This window comes from Anas acuta, chromosome 6 (assembly GCF_963932015.1).
Source record: "Anas acuta chromosome 6, bAnaAcu1.1, whole genome shotgun sequence".
Classification (NCBI taxonomy): Eukaryota; Metazoa; Chordata; class Aves; order Anseriformes; family Anatidae; genus Anas; species Anas acuta.
The window spans coordinates 4,647,404-4,663,635 of NC_088984.1; the positions used below are offsets into that span (position 1 = coordinate 4,647,404).

The 16,232-nt window shown below is 36.8% G+C and overlaps 1 protein-coding gene across 4 annotated transcripts in view; it reads right to left on the reverse strand.

Moving 5' to 3' along the window:
* Positions 1-16,232, reverse strand: part of ARHGAP15 (Rho GTPase activating protein 15) — a 332,079-nt gene that overhangs the window by 271,339 nt on the left and 44,508 nt on the right. For all 4 annotated transcript variants that reach the window (XM_068687083.1, XM_068687081.1, XM_068687084.1 and 1 more), the window contains 3 exons: positions 12,327-12,401; positions 8,525-8,586; positions 2,901-2,988 (listed from right to left, as the gene is read on the reverse strand). In XM_068687083.1, coding sequence (XP_068543184.1) covers positions 2,901-2,988; positions 8,525-8,586; positions 12,327-12,401 — 225 coding nt within the window. The remainder of the gene's footprint in view (positions 1-2,900; positions 2,989-8,524; positions 8,587-12,326; positions 12,402-16,232) is intronic.

Sequence of the window (16,232 nt, forward strand, 5' to 3'; positions counted from 1 at the left end):
TATAGTGAGTGAACATTGCCTCTATTACATTAATTAATGGTTGAGTTCCCCTTCTTCCAAAACAAACTAAAAGAAAAATCAGTAAATAAATGATTTCTAATGAAGCCTTTTTGTATTATTTCCCTTCCACTATCAACATTATATCTGGTTAAATGGTTTACAAAGGAAATAAACATTGCATTTGCTTTATCAGATGAGATCAACATGCCAGTTTAGCTTTTATATTTATATATATTTTTACATAACTGTGTGAAAATTCAGTTTAGGAAATAGGGTTCTGAGATTTCGAATAGTTAGCTACTGTTTTTTCTTCAAGTTTTTCATATTTTATTTACCATTGCATATAAGTTATATGCAATAGACAGAAAATTTAATTTGACTCACCTAGTGAACAATGAGTTCACATCCCCAGTGCTCAGATCTAGCATGGAATTAGAAATAAAAGCTTTGAACAATGAACAAAAAATAGGATTAATATATGTCTGTGTTCTTCCTAACACTAAACTGTACCCATAGGAGAGGTTTGGAGTTTGGTGTCTCGTCTGATCAGAAGAAACTCACACTAAAATGTGTAGGTGTTAGAACTGGGATAGCGAGAGTGGCAGAAAGAGACATGGGTCAAGCCAGAAAGGCTACAGGATGCATTGCCTCTATACTAACGGGTTTGTTTATCATTTATATGAATTAGTCTTTTCTAAGAAAAATTATAAATAAATAAAAATATAGAAAAGTAGGACTAAGAGGCAGTGATCTCACCAATTATGGGCACAGGTGATAGAGTGATGAAGTGAGACTTCAGGCAAAGGGACTAACTTACCAGAATATCCTTTCTTGCAACACATCTTAATTTTTTGAGTTAAACAATTGAGATCTTTAGAATTGGAATAGTTCAGGCAGGTCTACTTCAGTATCTAAATCCTTAAACAGCTACTGAGAATTTTACACATGTGGAGGAGTCCCAGAACAGAATCAAGCCTCCTGTGTGTTGAATTTCCACCAGTACATTTATCTGCTAGAATGTAGGTGAGGGCTCGCAGAGAGAGAGAGAGATTAAAAGGTAGTAGCAACCAGAGGAAACTGTGCAATCAGGCAGTCCTCCTCAATTAGCTAAGGTTTATTGTCCCAGTTAAAGCAGTGTACATTTTTACTGGTGTTGAAAACCTGAATATGCAAGGCGCTTCTAGAGCTGGGCTAAGCATCCCGTGTCCACACTGGATGAATTAGAGCCAAGTGGCTCACAACTGCATTGCATCATATCCTTCAGATGAGTATCAAAGACATTTTACAAGAGCTCTCCTCCTCCTCCGTCTAACTTGACCGTAATGATTTCTCCTCTGTCATTATATTAGGCTCTTTGCTTTTATATGCCTTCTGAAAAGACAAGAACATTTCCTCAAAATTGCCCCTTTGGCAGCTTCCAACTTGCATTGCCCAGAGGAGGAACATATTCTGGAGTTTGTTACTTGAATGCAACTTGAGCATACAACGAATTAATTTCCGAAATACATTGGTTCAATGACAGCAACACCCATCCAGCAGACAGAAGCACAAGACAGCTACCAGATTTTGAAAAAAAATATTAATTCATGTTATACTGTTTTAATGGCTTCAGAAAAATAATATTTTCCAGCTCTACCGGCAACAACACAAGCAGAAAGTGTCAGATTTCATCTTTTACTTATTTTTATTGTTTCATCCTTCATCTTTGCTACAACCCTCACCTTTCCAAAAAACGTAAGGCATGAAAAGGTGCTCTTTAAAGCTGATTTTATAGCAAGCAATATTGGTTTATCAAGAACATATAGAAAAAAAATGGGGGGGGGGGGGGTATCACCTGCCATGGAAAAAATAGCTTATTGTTTGTGACTTCTGCCAAAGAGAGCACCTTTGTGGCCACCCATCACTCCAATGAGATATGGCAGGTTTGATCAGGCCTTGAGAGCCTTTCACAATAGGGCTTTGTCAAACCTGTCCCTTTGCTGCCCACAGTGTCATACATTTACCAAAATCCCCTTTTGTTGCCCACATTCAGGTTCATAGGCTCAAACTCTGCAGTAACTAGCACTGAAGGGATACATGCCATTATTGCTTGCGCAATGTAGCTGTCACATCTCCGAAGACTAAGATCAGTGGTGTTTCCTTGGGGCACAATAAAGAGGTACTGCAAATTTCACTTTGTAGTAACTACGGGCTACAGAAATTGCATTAGCTGCATTAGATGGAGTCATAGAAATATTCAGGAAGGTTAGCGGGGTATGGTAGATGTCACATTTATACTACGATAAAAAATCACTTTGCTAACTTACAGTGTTTTCTGCTTTGGTAACACCCTATATTAAGGTGCCATTTATAAATAATTTATTATTATTTATTAATGTATAAGCCACTTTATAGGATGGTAGATAACAACTTAAATTCATGTATTAAAGATGCACATACATGGTTTAATACAATTTACATCTCACAATATCCTTTGCAACAGATTCTCATCGCATCATCTGTTAAGCATTTATTACTAATGCATTTTATAACATACTTTATAATACATTATTTGAGGAAGTAGCTGCATTTAGTGATCATTTTCATAAATAAGAATAAAGCATTTATAAATGGCACCTTAATTTAAAGTGTTACCTTCACATTACTGGATAGTCACTCACCATTTGTCTCACTTTGCAATTATTCTCAAAATGCACCTCTTAATAAAGGACATTCTAAGTCCTATTTCTTCTCATACCCTACATCTGATTAAAAGTTTATCAAGGCATTTTCCTTTAGCTGCTTTCCAGTCTTTGAAGGTTGCCAGCTCAGCTGGAACTTGCCTTATTTTAACAGCAAAGTTTTTATACTGAAGTAAAAGTTGCAAGGAAGCTAACTGTATTGGATGGTTGATTGCCTACCAGGTTGGCCAGTGCCGGCTGTTTGGATTCTTTGTAGAATTCCATTTTCCGAGCAGTAAGGACAATCCAGGACGTGGACCAGTTTTTCCTTTAAAAAAAAATAAAAAAATATATACATTAGCAAGATAGAAGATACTCCATGTGTAGACTAGTTTTTAACTATTTCACGTCAGAAACAAAAGTGATCTAAACTCAATATTGGCAACAATTTTCCACCAATATTGATGGAGTTACACTGTCCTAATTACGGTGTGAATGTGACCTAAGAACAAAGCTTGAAGGCCTTCTTTCCCCTCATTCCTATTTTAAAGCCTCTCTGTTCTCCTTTTCCACCAAGATGCCTTAACTACAGCAAAACAGTGGGATTATTCACACATGCTTAATGTTCACATATGCTTAGAGTACTCCAATAGCTACTACCCTTCTGGTAACTAGTATTTAAAATGGAACCAAGAAGGAAAAACTAAAGATAATATAATTTCAATCTGACTACAGAGAGCTCAAAAAAGGGTCTATTCTGGAAGTTCCCAAATAGCTTCTCCTTTCTCAGAGCAACAACAACAAAAATACAGGAGAGAAAAAGAGAAGAATAAAATTTCAGAGAGGGTTAAGTTTTCATAAAACATCAGAAGTTCACAGTATAACCTTAAAGCACTGGCAAACTGCAGGGGCCAGGGAGAAGAAACCAAAATACACACAGATATGTGAAACAGTGTGCTCCTGCACAGAAGAACATAACAATCAACAATCAGAAGGAAATGATATTATAGATATTACACATAACGTGGTGTTTCGAATCACCACATAAACAAATGGATCTGGCCTAACAGAAAAGAAAAAAATTGATACTTTCATCTAAAAATATTTGACTGATTTTGGGATCGTAGCATTTGATAGTTACAAAAATATTCATAACCCCAGTTTAATTTCTTTATGTAAATGCAAATCACAAATCTGAACATTTTGGAACAGACCTGAGCATGTGTGTAACAAACAGGCTGCTTCACACATAAGTTGTGGTTCCTTAAAAGGAGGGAGCTGCCTATAAGGACACCGTGGGCGCACGGAGCTGTTAGAAACCCTTTTCCTCATTCTTCTCTCTTTCCTAACTCTTCGAGCTTTCACTATATAACTATCCCTAAGCAACTCAAGCACATTTTTAATTCTAGCAAAACCTGGCTTTGTTAAGTTTAAAGCCTGCCAGTCTTATTTGGGATGCTCACTTCCAGATCCACCTCAAAGCTCCACTGAACTCAATATCCCATCAAACCACACATCAGTCATAATATTAGGCTGCTTGTCTTTTAATGACCTTCCTATTTAACATGAAGAAGCATAACCAATGCTACAGATGAAGTCCTGATAACACTGACATTAGCAGAAGAACTTGTGCTCACCTCAGCGTGAGCACACTAAAATCATCCCATAAAATACAGCCAACAAGTGGCAACAGTAGGGAAAAACAAAAACAAAAAACACCTCAGTGAAAGAAATAAATGAGTTTGAAGAAAATAGGATAGCAGTTTTAATGCTATGTTAATGGAGACAAAAATAAAGAGACAGAGCGAAAGAGGCAAAGAGTATAATTTTAGAAAAGTGTTTGACCAGAACTGGGAAAACTCCCCCACTGTTTTTCAGTCACTGAAATTTTCAGCTAAATTTACTGTAACTATAAAGCTGTATCCTTAGCTAAGGTGAACTATGTTTGCATCTAAGGATTGTGCATGTTGGCACTGAGAACAATTCAACTTCAGCTAATTGGTTTTCACAGTATCCTTGTGAAATGAGTGCTGTAGCTAATGATCACCATCAAGTTGGGGAGTACCAGCTGCCTATTGGTAAGCACAGCCTCGGTTCTTTAATCCCCACCCCAAGGTCTCTTCACTGACAGAGGCCTAAGTGGCCAAGCATGCCATGTGCAGCTTTATACAGATTTTCATATGAGTTGGATATCCTGGATAAATATGGATTACTAAAGGATTTAAAATCCTTAGTACAGAGCTTAGATTCAGTACCCAACTTACACCAAATGCTTAACTTAGGCTATGGAGAGGAAGGTCTCAAGGCCACCACTCCTTCTACTAGACAGAACACTGCTTGCTCCAGCTATTTGTGGGGCAGGTTTTTCTGGTTGCGAAATAAAAACCAACAACTGTTTTGAGGCCCCAGACTTGCATGCAAACTTCTTAAAAGATCTTCTGATCAAGCTGGGAAGTTTGCCAAAACATTAAAAGATTTCACGACAACCTAGATCCCATTCAAGAACAACACAGCTCTGTGTATGGTTTTGAAATAAGGAGTTAACAATAAAGAACTAAAAAGTCAGTGGTAGGCATGCTAAGTGAGGAGCAGAGCGCAGCCCCTGCCTACAGCTGCTCTGACCCAGCCCTGCTCCCGCTATGCCCCAGCCATGTGGCTGGGACCCGGGGCTTCTACCTCCTGGGTAGGGGGATGTGGCTGCTGCTTTCCCCTTTGCAGGCACAAGTATTGGGGCTGAGCATGTATTTATCTCTGAGACGCACAGATAGAGCCAGGACACTGACATGCAGCCACACACGATGGCACAGCCAAGGGCTCTGTACCCACCTCACAGGCCTCCCACTTGCATGCTGGCCCAGCCTGAAGTTTGCTGCAGACGCAGCGATCACAGGCTTGTCTTCCCTTATGCACACTGCATTCACAAGTCCCCCTGCGCCCCTAACATGGACCCCCCCGTCCTCCTCATGCCCCAGCGCAGGCAGTTCTTAGGACCCCACTGGCTCCAGTGTCTGGCACACGCCCCTCAGAAATCCACACCCTGGCCTGGCACCAGTATCTGGCATCTACTTCATTCACACCAGTCCCCACCAGCAGCTGGTGCCCCGGGCTCAAAGTCTGTAGGACCCCTTCAGATCCAAATAGCTACTGCCCCTCCAGCTACTGACATTGGGACCCCACTGGCTCCAGCAGCTGGCACCCATTTCACTCTCTCACACACACACGGGTCATGCCAGGAGCTGGCACATAGTCCTTCTGCACGCATACACATGGAAGAGTGAGTTGAGAAAACATTTAATGAGAAAATATAAGAAGGTCAGACAGACAGTGATGATCAGCCACAGAGCTTGGCCAAAGAAGCATACTGGCTGGACATGTTTGACATGCAACCAGCCCTTTTATTTTATTTTATTTTCCTTCCCTAGAATTGTATGTAGCATCACAGAACATCTCAAGTTGGAACGGAACCACAAGGATCACTGCATCTACCTATCCCCACCCTTTTTTTTTTTTTTTCCTTCTGTTCTCCCTTTTCCTATACACTCCCGTGGGTTTACAGAGCTCTGCATTTTCTTGTACCCTCCCAGGCTGGGGCCTCTTGGTTCACATCTTGTTGGCTATGGGCTCCACCTAGATCTTGCTGCAAGTGGCACCACCTGTAGTTTGATGACCCCTCAATCAGCGTGACTTTCTTGTTCCAGCATTTTGTTTATTGTTCTTCTTTCTTTTATCATAATAATCCCAAGATCCTCACTTGGGAAACCTGCTTGAATCAACATTCCAAGATGCAATTTCTTCCCTGATCAATTATTATAAATGAATAAATGACCTTTTTATTTTCTTCCCTCCTTCCCCCCCATCATTGTCTTTTAAGTTAAAAGTACTCAACCAGATAACGTTGTTGGAATAAATATGTCCTCATCAGACTCAGTTCCCATCAGCACCTCCCTTTCTTATTACCCCCAGCTGCATTGGAAAAGGTCCTTGACCTTGATCTTACAGGAGCAAACACTCCTTCTACATAATCTTACAAAGTATTTTATTTTATTATTATTATTTTTTTTTAAAATTGCTAGGTAAGATTTTTTATCTAAGCTTCATTCTGAATCTTAAGGGATGAATACTTTAATTCCATCAGGGTTAAGGAAATTAAGAGAATACTAAGAAAATGCATCTGAATTCACCACAGTATCTGTAAGAAGATTTTTTTTCTCTAAGCTCATGTTCTCTGGTCCTTTTAAACTACAGTTGTTACATTTTAAAAATGACATTTTGAAATCAAATCAGATTGTATAAGATTGTCCATACAGTTATTAATTAGATCTAAAAGAAACAAACAAACAAACATGCCATAGTGTATTGGTTTCTGTACAGTTGGGAACACCGTATTTCATGGGATACATGCAGTGACCTAAAGTTAAGTTCTGTAGAAAAGTCCATTCACAACATTTTAGTTTTTGCCATGTGGCAGCAAGATTGTTCAAGAAGTCACTTCCAGTCAATGAACAGCAAGTTTAGGTAAGTGAAAAAAGGAGCCAGATAAAACGTGCATGAAGTAGATAAGGCACTGCTATCCATGCGTGGTCTGTATAAATACTAGTATTCAGAGAAGACTCAGCTGGAATCAACAAGCACATTGCATGAATCCATCTATTACTGTGACATTAAAATTATTGTTGAAACAGAGTCAGACAGCTCCTGAAATATGAAATCCGACCATGCAGATACTGAAACGCATCCAACACGAGAGCTGCTGGTACATTTGCATTCTGTCAAACGAACACCTGATGGCAGCACATTATAGCTTCACTGGTGCTCACAATTTTCTCAGGCTATTCAAAAATATAAGACAGTTCAGTACTATTTAAAAGCGCAAGTAGCCAAGCTAGGCTGCCTCTTCCCTGTGCCCACAGTGTTCAAGGGAAAGCCATAGGGGATGCTTTGCACTCAAGTTCCCCATATGCACTGGCTCTTGCCAGGAAGATGAAACCCCTTCCCAGTCTGGGCACATTCACAGATCATGCCCAGCCTATGCGGACCCTGCTGAAGCTTTGCCCATTGCTCCAAGAGGGGAACAGAGTAATACTGGCTTCAATGCCTTTTCCAAACATCCAAGTGACACCAGTCTCTGATGCACTGCCAGCTGCAGGGTACCCAGCTATAGAAGATTCAGCCAAGTGTGGACAATGTTCTAGTTTCAAGTGAAATGCTGGTCTAGGTTACAGACTATTTTTTCAGTTTACTTATTTTTCCTAGGTTCCATACTGTTTAGTGCTATATAGGTATAAAAACTTATTTCTCCAAGCAGAACACTTAATGTTTCACATTATTCTCTCACTCCCATTGGTAATGAACAGTACCCACCACATCATTGCTTCCACTTTACAGGTACCTAGACTCAGAAAATGATAGCAAATCCTTCCATAAATAGTTAATATTCACATTGCTTTCAGCAGAAATAGTGTTAAAAGTGAGTAAATGCTGACTGCTTTTGATAATCTTGCTTACGCATCCCTGTAGCATCACCACAAGGCAGGTTCCTATCCTTGACCCCTCAAGCACACACTCAGGACCTAAAATTTTCCCACTGGAAAATATATTAGTTTTTGTGGTGCCCTGTGGCTGTCCCTAATGTGCATATAACATATAATATAGAGGCTAACATTAACACATGCTCATTGCCTGCAATCAGCCTGTTAGCTGCTGTTGCTTGCTTTCTGGGACTGTAAACTCCAAAAGCTTGTTTCAGTATTAATCATACCTTGGATTAATACTGAAACAGTGTCATTTAAGCTATAAGATGCTATCATATCTATACATGCTTAGTGTTTACAATGGATAAGTTCTGTAACATTCACATATAGTACCTTAATTTCTTGCCACCATCTGCTATTTTAGCTTTTAGAAGATATCCTTCTTTCTCCACTACCTGCAAGAAAAGAAACCAACATATCATTTATTCAGGCGAATGTATACATTTAGTCAGTACATACGTAAGAGTCTGCACCTGGCTAATCTAGTATGGGGACATTTTATCATGAATTCTTAGTTTAGTCACCTATTTTTTCTGTAGCAGTCAGTTCTTTTGAAAATATGCAAACAACATTTAAAGTCAATTAGTATGCATAATTAACCTGGAAAAAAGCCCATAATAATACTCTATTTGTTGAGTTAGCAGAAACTTATATTAATGCAAGTAAAGTTTCTAGCTATAAGTAAAAAATAAATTAATTTAAAATGTATTTTAAGTAAATTATGTCATTTCATATATTGAGTTGCAGGAGTTCATGTTTCCTTAATAGCTATGAAGGGCACACTGCATTTTTGTAAAAACTTCTTGATCCTTAAAGAGAATCCTGGTTAGGGGTAACCAATGTTAGAGCAACACCAAATCTGTGTATAACAGGAAAAGTCACATTGCCTTCGTAGGTGCCACATTTTGCTTTGAGTCAATACTAAATCAAGGCTCATGCAAGATGCTAGAAGGCATCGTGCTTTTAAGTGGTGCTGTCTTTCAGATGAGCTATGGTATTGAGGCTCTCACCCCTCACAGCCCTTAAAAGGTCACACTTCACTGGAGTGTGTGCATCCGTGTGCAGGGAAAACTTATCTTCAAGTTTCCAGCTGAACTAAATGATCTCATGCTATAATGCAGAAAACCAAATTGAGTGGTTTGTCAATTCTCGGCATACAATCTAAAACTGGAATTATAAACAAAGGAAAGCACAGCTGTGACGTACGTTTTCCAAAATACATCCAGAAAGGCAAAGCCCATAGCTATTACCTACACAAAGCAGTATGTAATATTGGCAATCTGATATCACCTTTGTAGATCCCCTACTCTGCTGCTGCTGTTTCTGAAACCTGCCCCCTTTGCTGTGGTGTCAAAACAGGATACAGACTCTGCTGATATACATGAGGCTGCAACACCAGATTGTATGGTATCAATGTTACATTTGAGTTTTGGAATACTAGAAGTGAATCCTAGGCTTGCTCTTTGTTTTTGTTTCTCCTTTTCAATTTATGGCCCTCTGAAGTTCTGCACAGACTTTTCTTAGGCCGGCAGGAATAAGGGACGCTGGATCAGACTCATGGTTCTGTGTGATCTGTCAAAACATTCCTTATGAAGCTGTGATATAGGATTTGGGAGGATACTATATAAATTTGTATCAAGAAAGAAAAAAGGGGGGTCTTCAACTAGCCCCACTGACCAGGCATTAGATCATCATGTCTCAGTACCTACGGAAGTCCCAGTTGTGTCAGTAAAGGAAAAAGAGAACTCATGTTTTGAAACACCTCAGTGTTTCAAAAAGCACGATCATGATTCAGGGTGGGCATGTTTTCCCTGAAACACTGCTGAGTCAGTACCTCACTGGGACATTAGCAACTCCACATCAATTTTGTCACAATATGATTTCGCAACAATTTCAATAGACTTGTTGCCACTTGCAAAGCTATTAAATGGCAATAAAACATTTTGACATGCAACATAAGGATTCTTAAATCAAACATACCTGTTATTTTAGTTATATGAAATAACAAGTGTCATATGTTTAACTATTTCCATAGATTTTGTCTGTTACTTCTATGTAAAATATAATGAAATATATACTGTGTACTTATCTGTTTGTACCTTTGAGGAGGTCTGTGGACTATGATTTAGGTGACATTCTCAGATGTGCGCACAGGGATTAGTGTGTGCATTTTCTATAATTTGTACTTATCTCATGCAAATTCCTGTCATGCATATCATTGCCATAGAAAACCCAGGAACTATATAAGGATTATTGTGCAGAGTCATGGCACTATTTATCTAGTGATGGATGGGTGAATTATTAGAGCTAAAATAAGACTTAATCCCCAACTCCACCTACGTTTTTATTATTTTTTTTTTTATTATTTTAAATCAAACTTACTTTACATCTTTGGAAATTTTTCTTTCGTTTCTAACCCTTCATTTTCATAGCATAAAACTGGTGTTTGGCCAGGGCCAGGGATGCCAAATAACATATGAGAAAGGTTATTCTTTTAATATTTCTATCCATCTGGAAACAGAAATTGGGAGGAGCATTGGCTAACCATTCAAGCTGTTGATTGCTTCTCTGAATCAGACCCAAAAATCTCATCCTTTCAAAGTTTACCAACACCCTTCCCAGACTGTTATTTTAACCAATCCAAAACTAAAGGCAAATGTGATTTTCAACATTGGATTTGAATTACCTCTATTCTCACATTTTGGAAAGTTAAAAATTGGATATGTTTCCAGATGAAAATGTTGCTGTTTAGTCATATTTTCCTCAAGAATATCAAATCCAGTAACAAATGTTGGGCATATAAAATATCCTGCTTTAAATTTTGTACCTCAGATCCATCCTTTGTTCTAAATTAAACAGCTCAAAACTGAGGAGTTAGAAATACAAGATATTCATGAGACCTCTCAGGTTAAACAAAGTAACTTTACATATATTGGTTTTATTGAACTAGCATAGGTGCTGTCTCTAAGAAAATAAGGGTCTTAATTTTTTCGATAATGTACGCAGAGTTCTCTGTAATTAGCATACAGTGGAATTATATATATGGAATATATGGAATTATAAAACAACTTTATCACTAAGACAAATAAAAAGATTTCAAGGATGGCCCCAATATTTATATAAACTCTGTTTGGGAAGCTATATTTTCCTTGTTCAACATCTGTTAATAGCCCTTTTTCTGTAGTACAGATTTTCTAGGAAATACTTCCAAGACAGCTGAGGATCTACTTTCAATCCTTCTGCACAGGGATGATATTAGATTAAAAAGAATACCAAATATATCTTAATGATATTCTTCGTTGTTTCTGTATCAATAAATATCATCATTTGTTGTTAAGCTGTTGCCCCTCCTGCACCTTATCTACATATGGAAGGTTAAGAAAATGACCCCAAACGCCCTGCCCTGAAAGGATTAGAATAAAAATAAGGAAATGGAATATATATATAATTTACTATTTAGAAAAAATATGTATATGTATGTAATAGAAAATATGTATACAAAAAAGTATGTATAGGTAAATATTTGAGTTTCTATTTAAGTAAAATAAAACAACACTCACATGTACTAACAGCATTAGGAACAATGTAAAAAATAATATTTATCACAAAATCACATACAGGTTCCATAGTTTTCTTAATTAGAGGAATGACAAGCTTTGAACCTATGTAATCCTGAAAAGTTCATATAAGTACTTTTTTGATTAACCTGTATTTGAATATTTTAATAGTACTAATAAATAAAACAGTATCCTTCTACACTATTCCCCCTAAATTCTTAGTGTCATTAATATTGTTAAATGTAATGCTCACTTTTATTTATAAGGTTTAATATTAGTGTTAAAAACAGCTTCATACGGACAAAGACATGCTCACATTCCTTTATACTGAGTATTAATACTGATGAAATATCAATCTACTACAACCAAGTTAACAGCAAAGTCAAGCCATACAAATTGCTTTGTATCTTCTAATTTTTTTCTTTTTATTGATTAATCAAAGTCCCTCAAATCCCTTAACATCTTGAGGCATCCAAAGACTCATGTATTTATTCTTTAGTAATGCATGTGTAACATTTACATTAAAAACATTTAAAATAACAAGAGTGATTTATTAGTTGGATAGAGCAATTGCTTACCGTGTGGTCCTGTGTACTAATGATGTCTGCAAGCGTTAAGTTATGTTGGGAATGATTTCTTCTGTGACGATTTACCTAATAAATAAATAAATAAAAATTAAGAAAGCAAGGATTTATTTTCCAAGAGGATTCAAATAGATACGGGTGAAGATGGACCAACAAATATAATTACTGGTGCATGTACTGGATGCAGCTTTGGAAAGTTGGCTTCTTTTAGTACTGCTTTTCTGTGAAAACTTTTCTGTGTTCCCTTAAGCCCTGGATATCAGAAATACACAGCAACTAAACCCTAAAGATCTAAATGGGCTTCTTTCTGATACGACATTAGCAAATTAAGCTAAAACTTAACCAATAGATAAAAATCTTTTGAAATTAGAACTTCTTAAAAATACATACAAGAATCTCAACAGCTGTGTAACTGGTTAGATGTTTTTATACCCATTTTACAGAAAAGAGAAAGATACTTATAACTTCAAGACCATCAAACAAGTTTCTTTAGAAACTAGAGACAAATACGTGGATAAGCACCAAATATATCTGTTATGCTTTGACGTCTGTAAAGACTATTTCTAAACACTCCATGACTGGGAGGCTGCAGCAATATTGGGTTCTGATTCTATAACTGTTCCCAAGGGCTAAGTCCTCGATTTCCTCAAGTTCCCTCTTTTCCAAGAAAAACCTAGGATAGTTATCTGTGACTCAACTCTAACTATTAAGATTAAATAAAAGATACATCACAAATCAAGGGTTTTGCAGAACTGAACAGCATTTTACAAATATACAGGAAAGAATACCAAAAAATATATGCATACCAAAAAGGCGGGTATATTTTTTTTTTCCAAAACTTTTACTGTTTAAATTTGGTGTTACTCAAGAATAAAATATTTTGGGGTCTAGATTCTGTAAAATTCAGTGATGTTCTCATCTTTTAACTGAGGTCAAAAAGCAAACAACAAAATATGGTTTTGACTAGTTTTCACTGTATTCATCATAATGCATTCTCCTTTTCTCTATTAAAACAGAGTTAACTGAGAGTCATAATGTATTCTGTTTATATTTAACTGTCTGAATATAGAAAATGTTCTTAATTAATCCAGAGGGCCACGCTCAAAAAACAGTTAAACATATTATGATCCCATATTTTTTCTCCACACATTGCTTTCATGTTTATTTGTAAGCACTAACATTTTTTAAGCCTTGAAATCTATATCCTAGATATTGCTCCACTCTCCTAGTCAGAGCTAATGAGCTTAATGAATTACCAGTTCTAAATTTAATACAAACATTTCAAAGAAAGAGATAAAACATTCTTCACAATTCAAAAGTTTCTCTGACCTATTTATGAAGAATATCACTTAACAATTTCATTAAGGGTGAGTAACAGCTGGTGACATGGCTGTGTCCTAAAGTGTTTTTCTCTCTTAATATTCTGCATCTTAAGCAATCGAGCTTTCATAAGAAATACTTTAGTTAGTGGCAGTACCTCCTTTGGGGAGAAAAAAAATGTCAGACCACATTTTCTGTATTTTGCAATCTTGTTTTCAGGAGTGTCATGTTCCTGTTTTATTAGCATGTAGGGTAAACAAGAATGATTTGCTGATGCTATTGAGAGAACTTCTAAGATTACAGTCTTTCCATTTAGATTTTGGATGGAACTTAATATTAATGCAAGCAGAGGCATGTATATAAATTCAAAATAAATTAATTCAATTTATCTTTTTCTTTATCTTTACTATCCAACAACTCAAAGTCCTATGGTGCACAAGACATATAACTAAACTATTCAGGTCTAGATCATAGGAAACGTTTCTTACCCAGATCCCCCACTCTTATTATTCTTTAACATACAGCAGAGCAGATTGCCCAATGATGCTTTCTGAAATATATTCTTCACTCATCCAAATTAAATAGCAAGACACACTACTACTCCACAGCATCTATTTTAACATTTAGTTGCTATCTCCAGGAATTGTACTTGTCTACTGGGGGCCCTGTGCATCTTTGTGAAGCATACAGCACTGATCAGAGCTTTTGGTCTGGTCTTAGATTCAGCGTTCAGAGCATTAGCAAAAGAAATGCTCACATTTGATACATGCCAGAAATAATACCGGAGGCACTAAACCCATCCACGACCAAGTGAAGAAGGGAGACAGTAAAATGCACTGTTTTAGTAGCACTAGTTATTCATAGTAGTATAATAAAAAGACAATAGAAAGATTTCCAGGAAATACAAATGTAGAGAAAAAAAAAAAAAAGATTAAATTCCAGGTATAGATGACATTAGGTGCCAACCTCTTTGCTATCTGCAAAGCAGAAACTTTAAGGAAAACTTCATATGTACAATAAGAATAGGCCTCTTACCTGATCATTTAATGTGATACTTTTGCAATTTTTCTAGAGTGGGGAATATTTCCCTTACAGTGCAAAAATGAAAGAAATTCCTTTGTAACCCAGGAGCAAGTAATGCAATTTTATGCAAGAAAGTCCTGAAGCTCCTACTGAAACAACCAAATGCCACAGCTACATAAGCCAATCCATACACAATCCATAAGCTATATAAGCTCTCTTGAAAAAAAAATATATATATATTATATCCGTATCCATATATATATATATATATATATATATGTGGATAAAAAGTGGAATTAATGGAAGCATCAAAGAAATTCTTACTCATTTCTACCAGCCTCTTAGTTTGGGAATGAAAGTTTTGAAAAACTGAATCAAAACAGCTTGAAAAAAAAAATCAAAATTCTTTAATAAGATGGATTTTATAAAATTAAATCAGGCCTTACACAAATTTGTTCATAAATATATTTCACAGATACTACTAAATGAGATATCTGTATCACTTCTTTTATGCAAATATTCATTCCAATTTTAAAATGTTCTTAGCCAGAGAGCCTGGGTAACAGTACTCACATTTCTTCATAACTCTTCAGTTTTCCTTTGTTTTTGAAAAAAAAAAAAAAAATTAAGTAACAATTTTCAGTGGTATATTTTTGAGTTACTCAAATATTCAAAGGAAAGCCTGGATTGATTTCATTCTTTCCTGCAGTTTTTAATAAGTAGACTATAAAGGAGATGTTTTGACAATTTTTTTTCCCTATATATCTCCATTCGATTACCCTAATAAACTGAAGCAAAACGTAAATAACAAGTGTCACAAGTCCTCTACCTCACCTCCCAGGGTATGATGAAAGGCAGAGATTTACAGGAGAAGTTTGTGAGATCCCTTTTTGGGAAAGGCAGCTTATCAGCAGTTTTCTGATTTGATGAACATTCTTCAGTCAGCAACAATGTCACCTGCAGCATTAAAAATCCACTCTGCGAGCGCTTGCAAGTCTGTGGGCAAGTCTGGTTTTGTTAAATTCAGCCTCAGCAGCCCCCCCTTCACTTAGCTAAAGGGTATCCATCTCCTACCAGAGTTATTCCAGCATCTAAGCATTAATCCGTCATCATACTTCCTACAAAGGCAAAGCCTCCATTACATATGCCTGGTATTCCAGTGAGAAGGGACAACCATCTGACAACTGCTATTTTAACATTAATGAAGTAATATACCATAACCTGATGTCCAATTTCATTTCTGTGTTCCCATTTGTTCTTTAAATTCTCCCTCTTTTTTTGGGAATTCGTCACCACTAACTCATTTCTAGTCCCTTCAAATAGTGCGGTGTTGATTTAAAGAGAGACTTGGAGGACTGATTTGGATTTTATTTCCCATTACAAACATATTTCTGACCTAATTCATCTAGTCACTGAGAAGCAGCATACTTCTTTCTGATTTCAACCAAACCTAACAAAACCAACTGACATTTCTCAAAAGGTCCAGGCAGACTGCTGCCATGCAATCTATAGACAGCGGATTATTTCCTGAAACATCACTCTGAGTTCACTTTTATC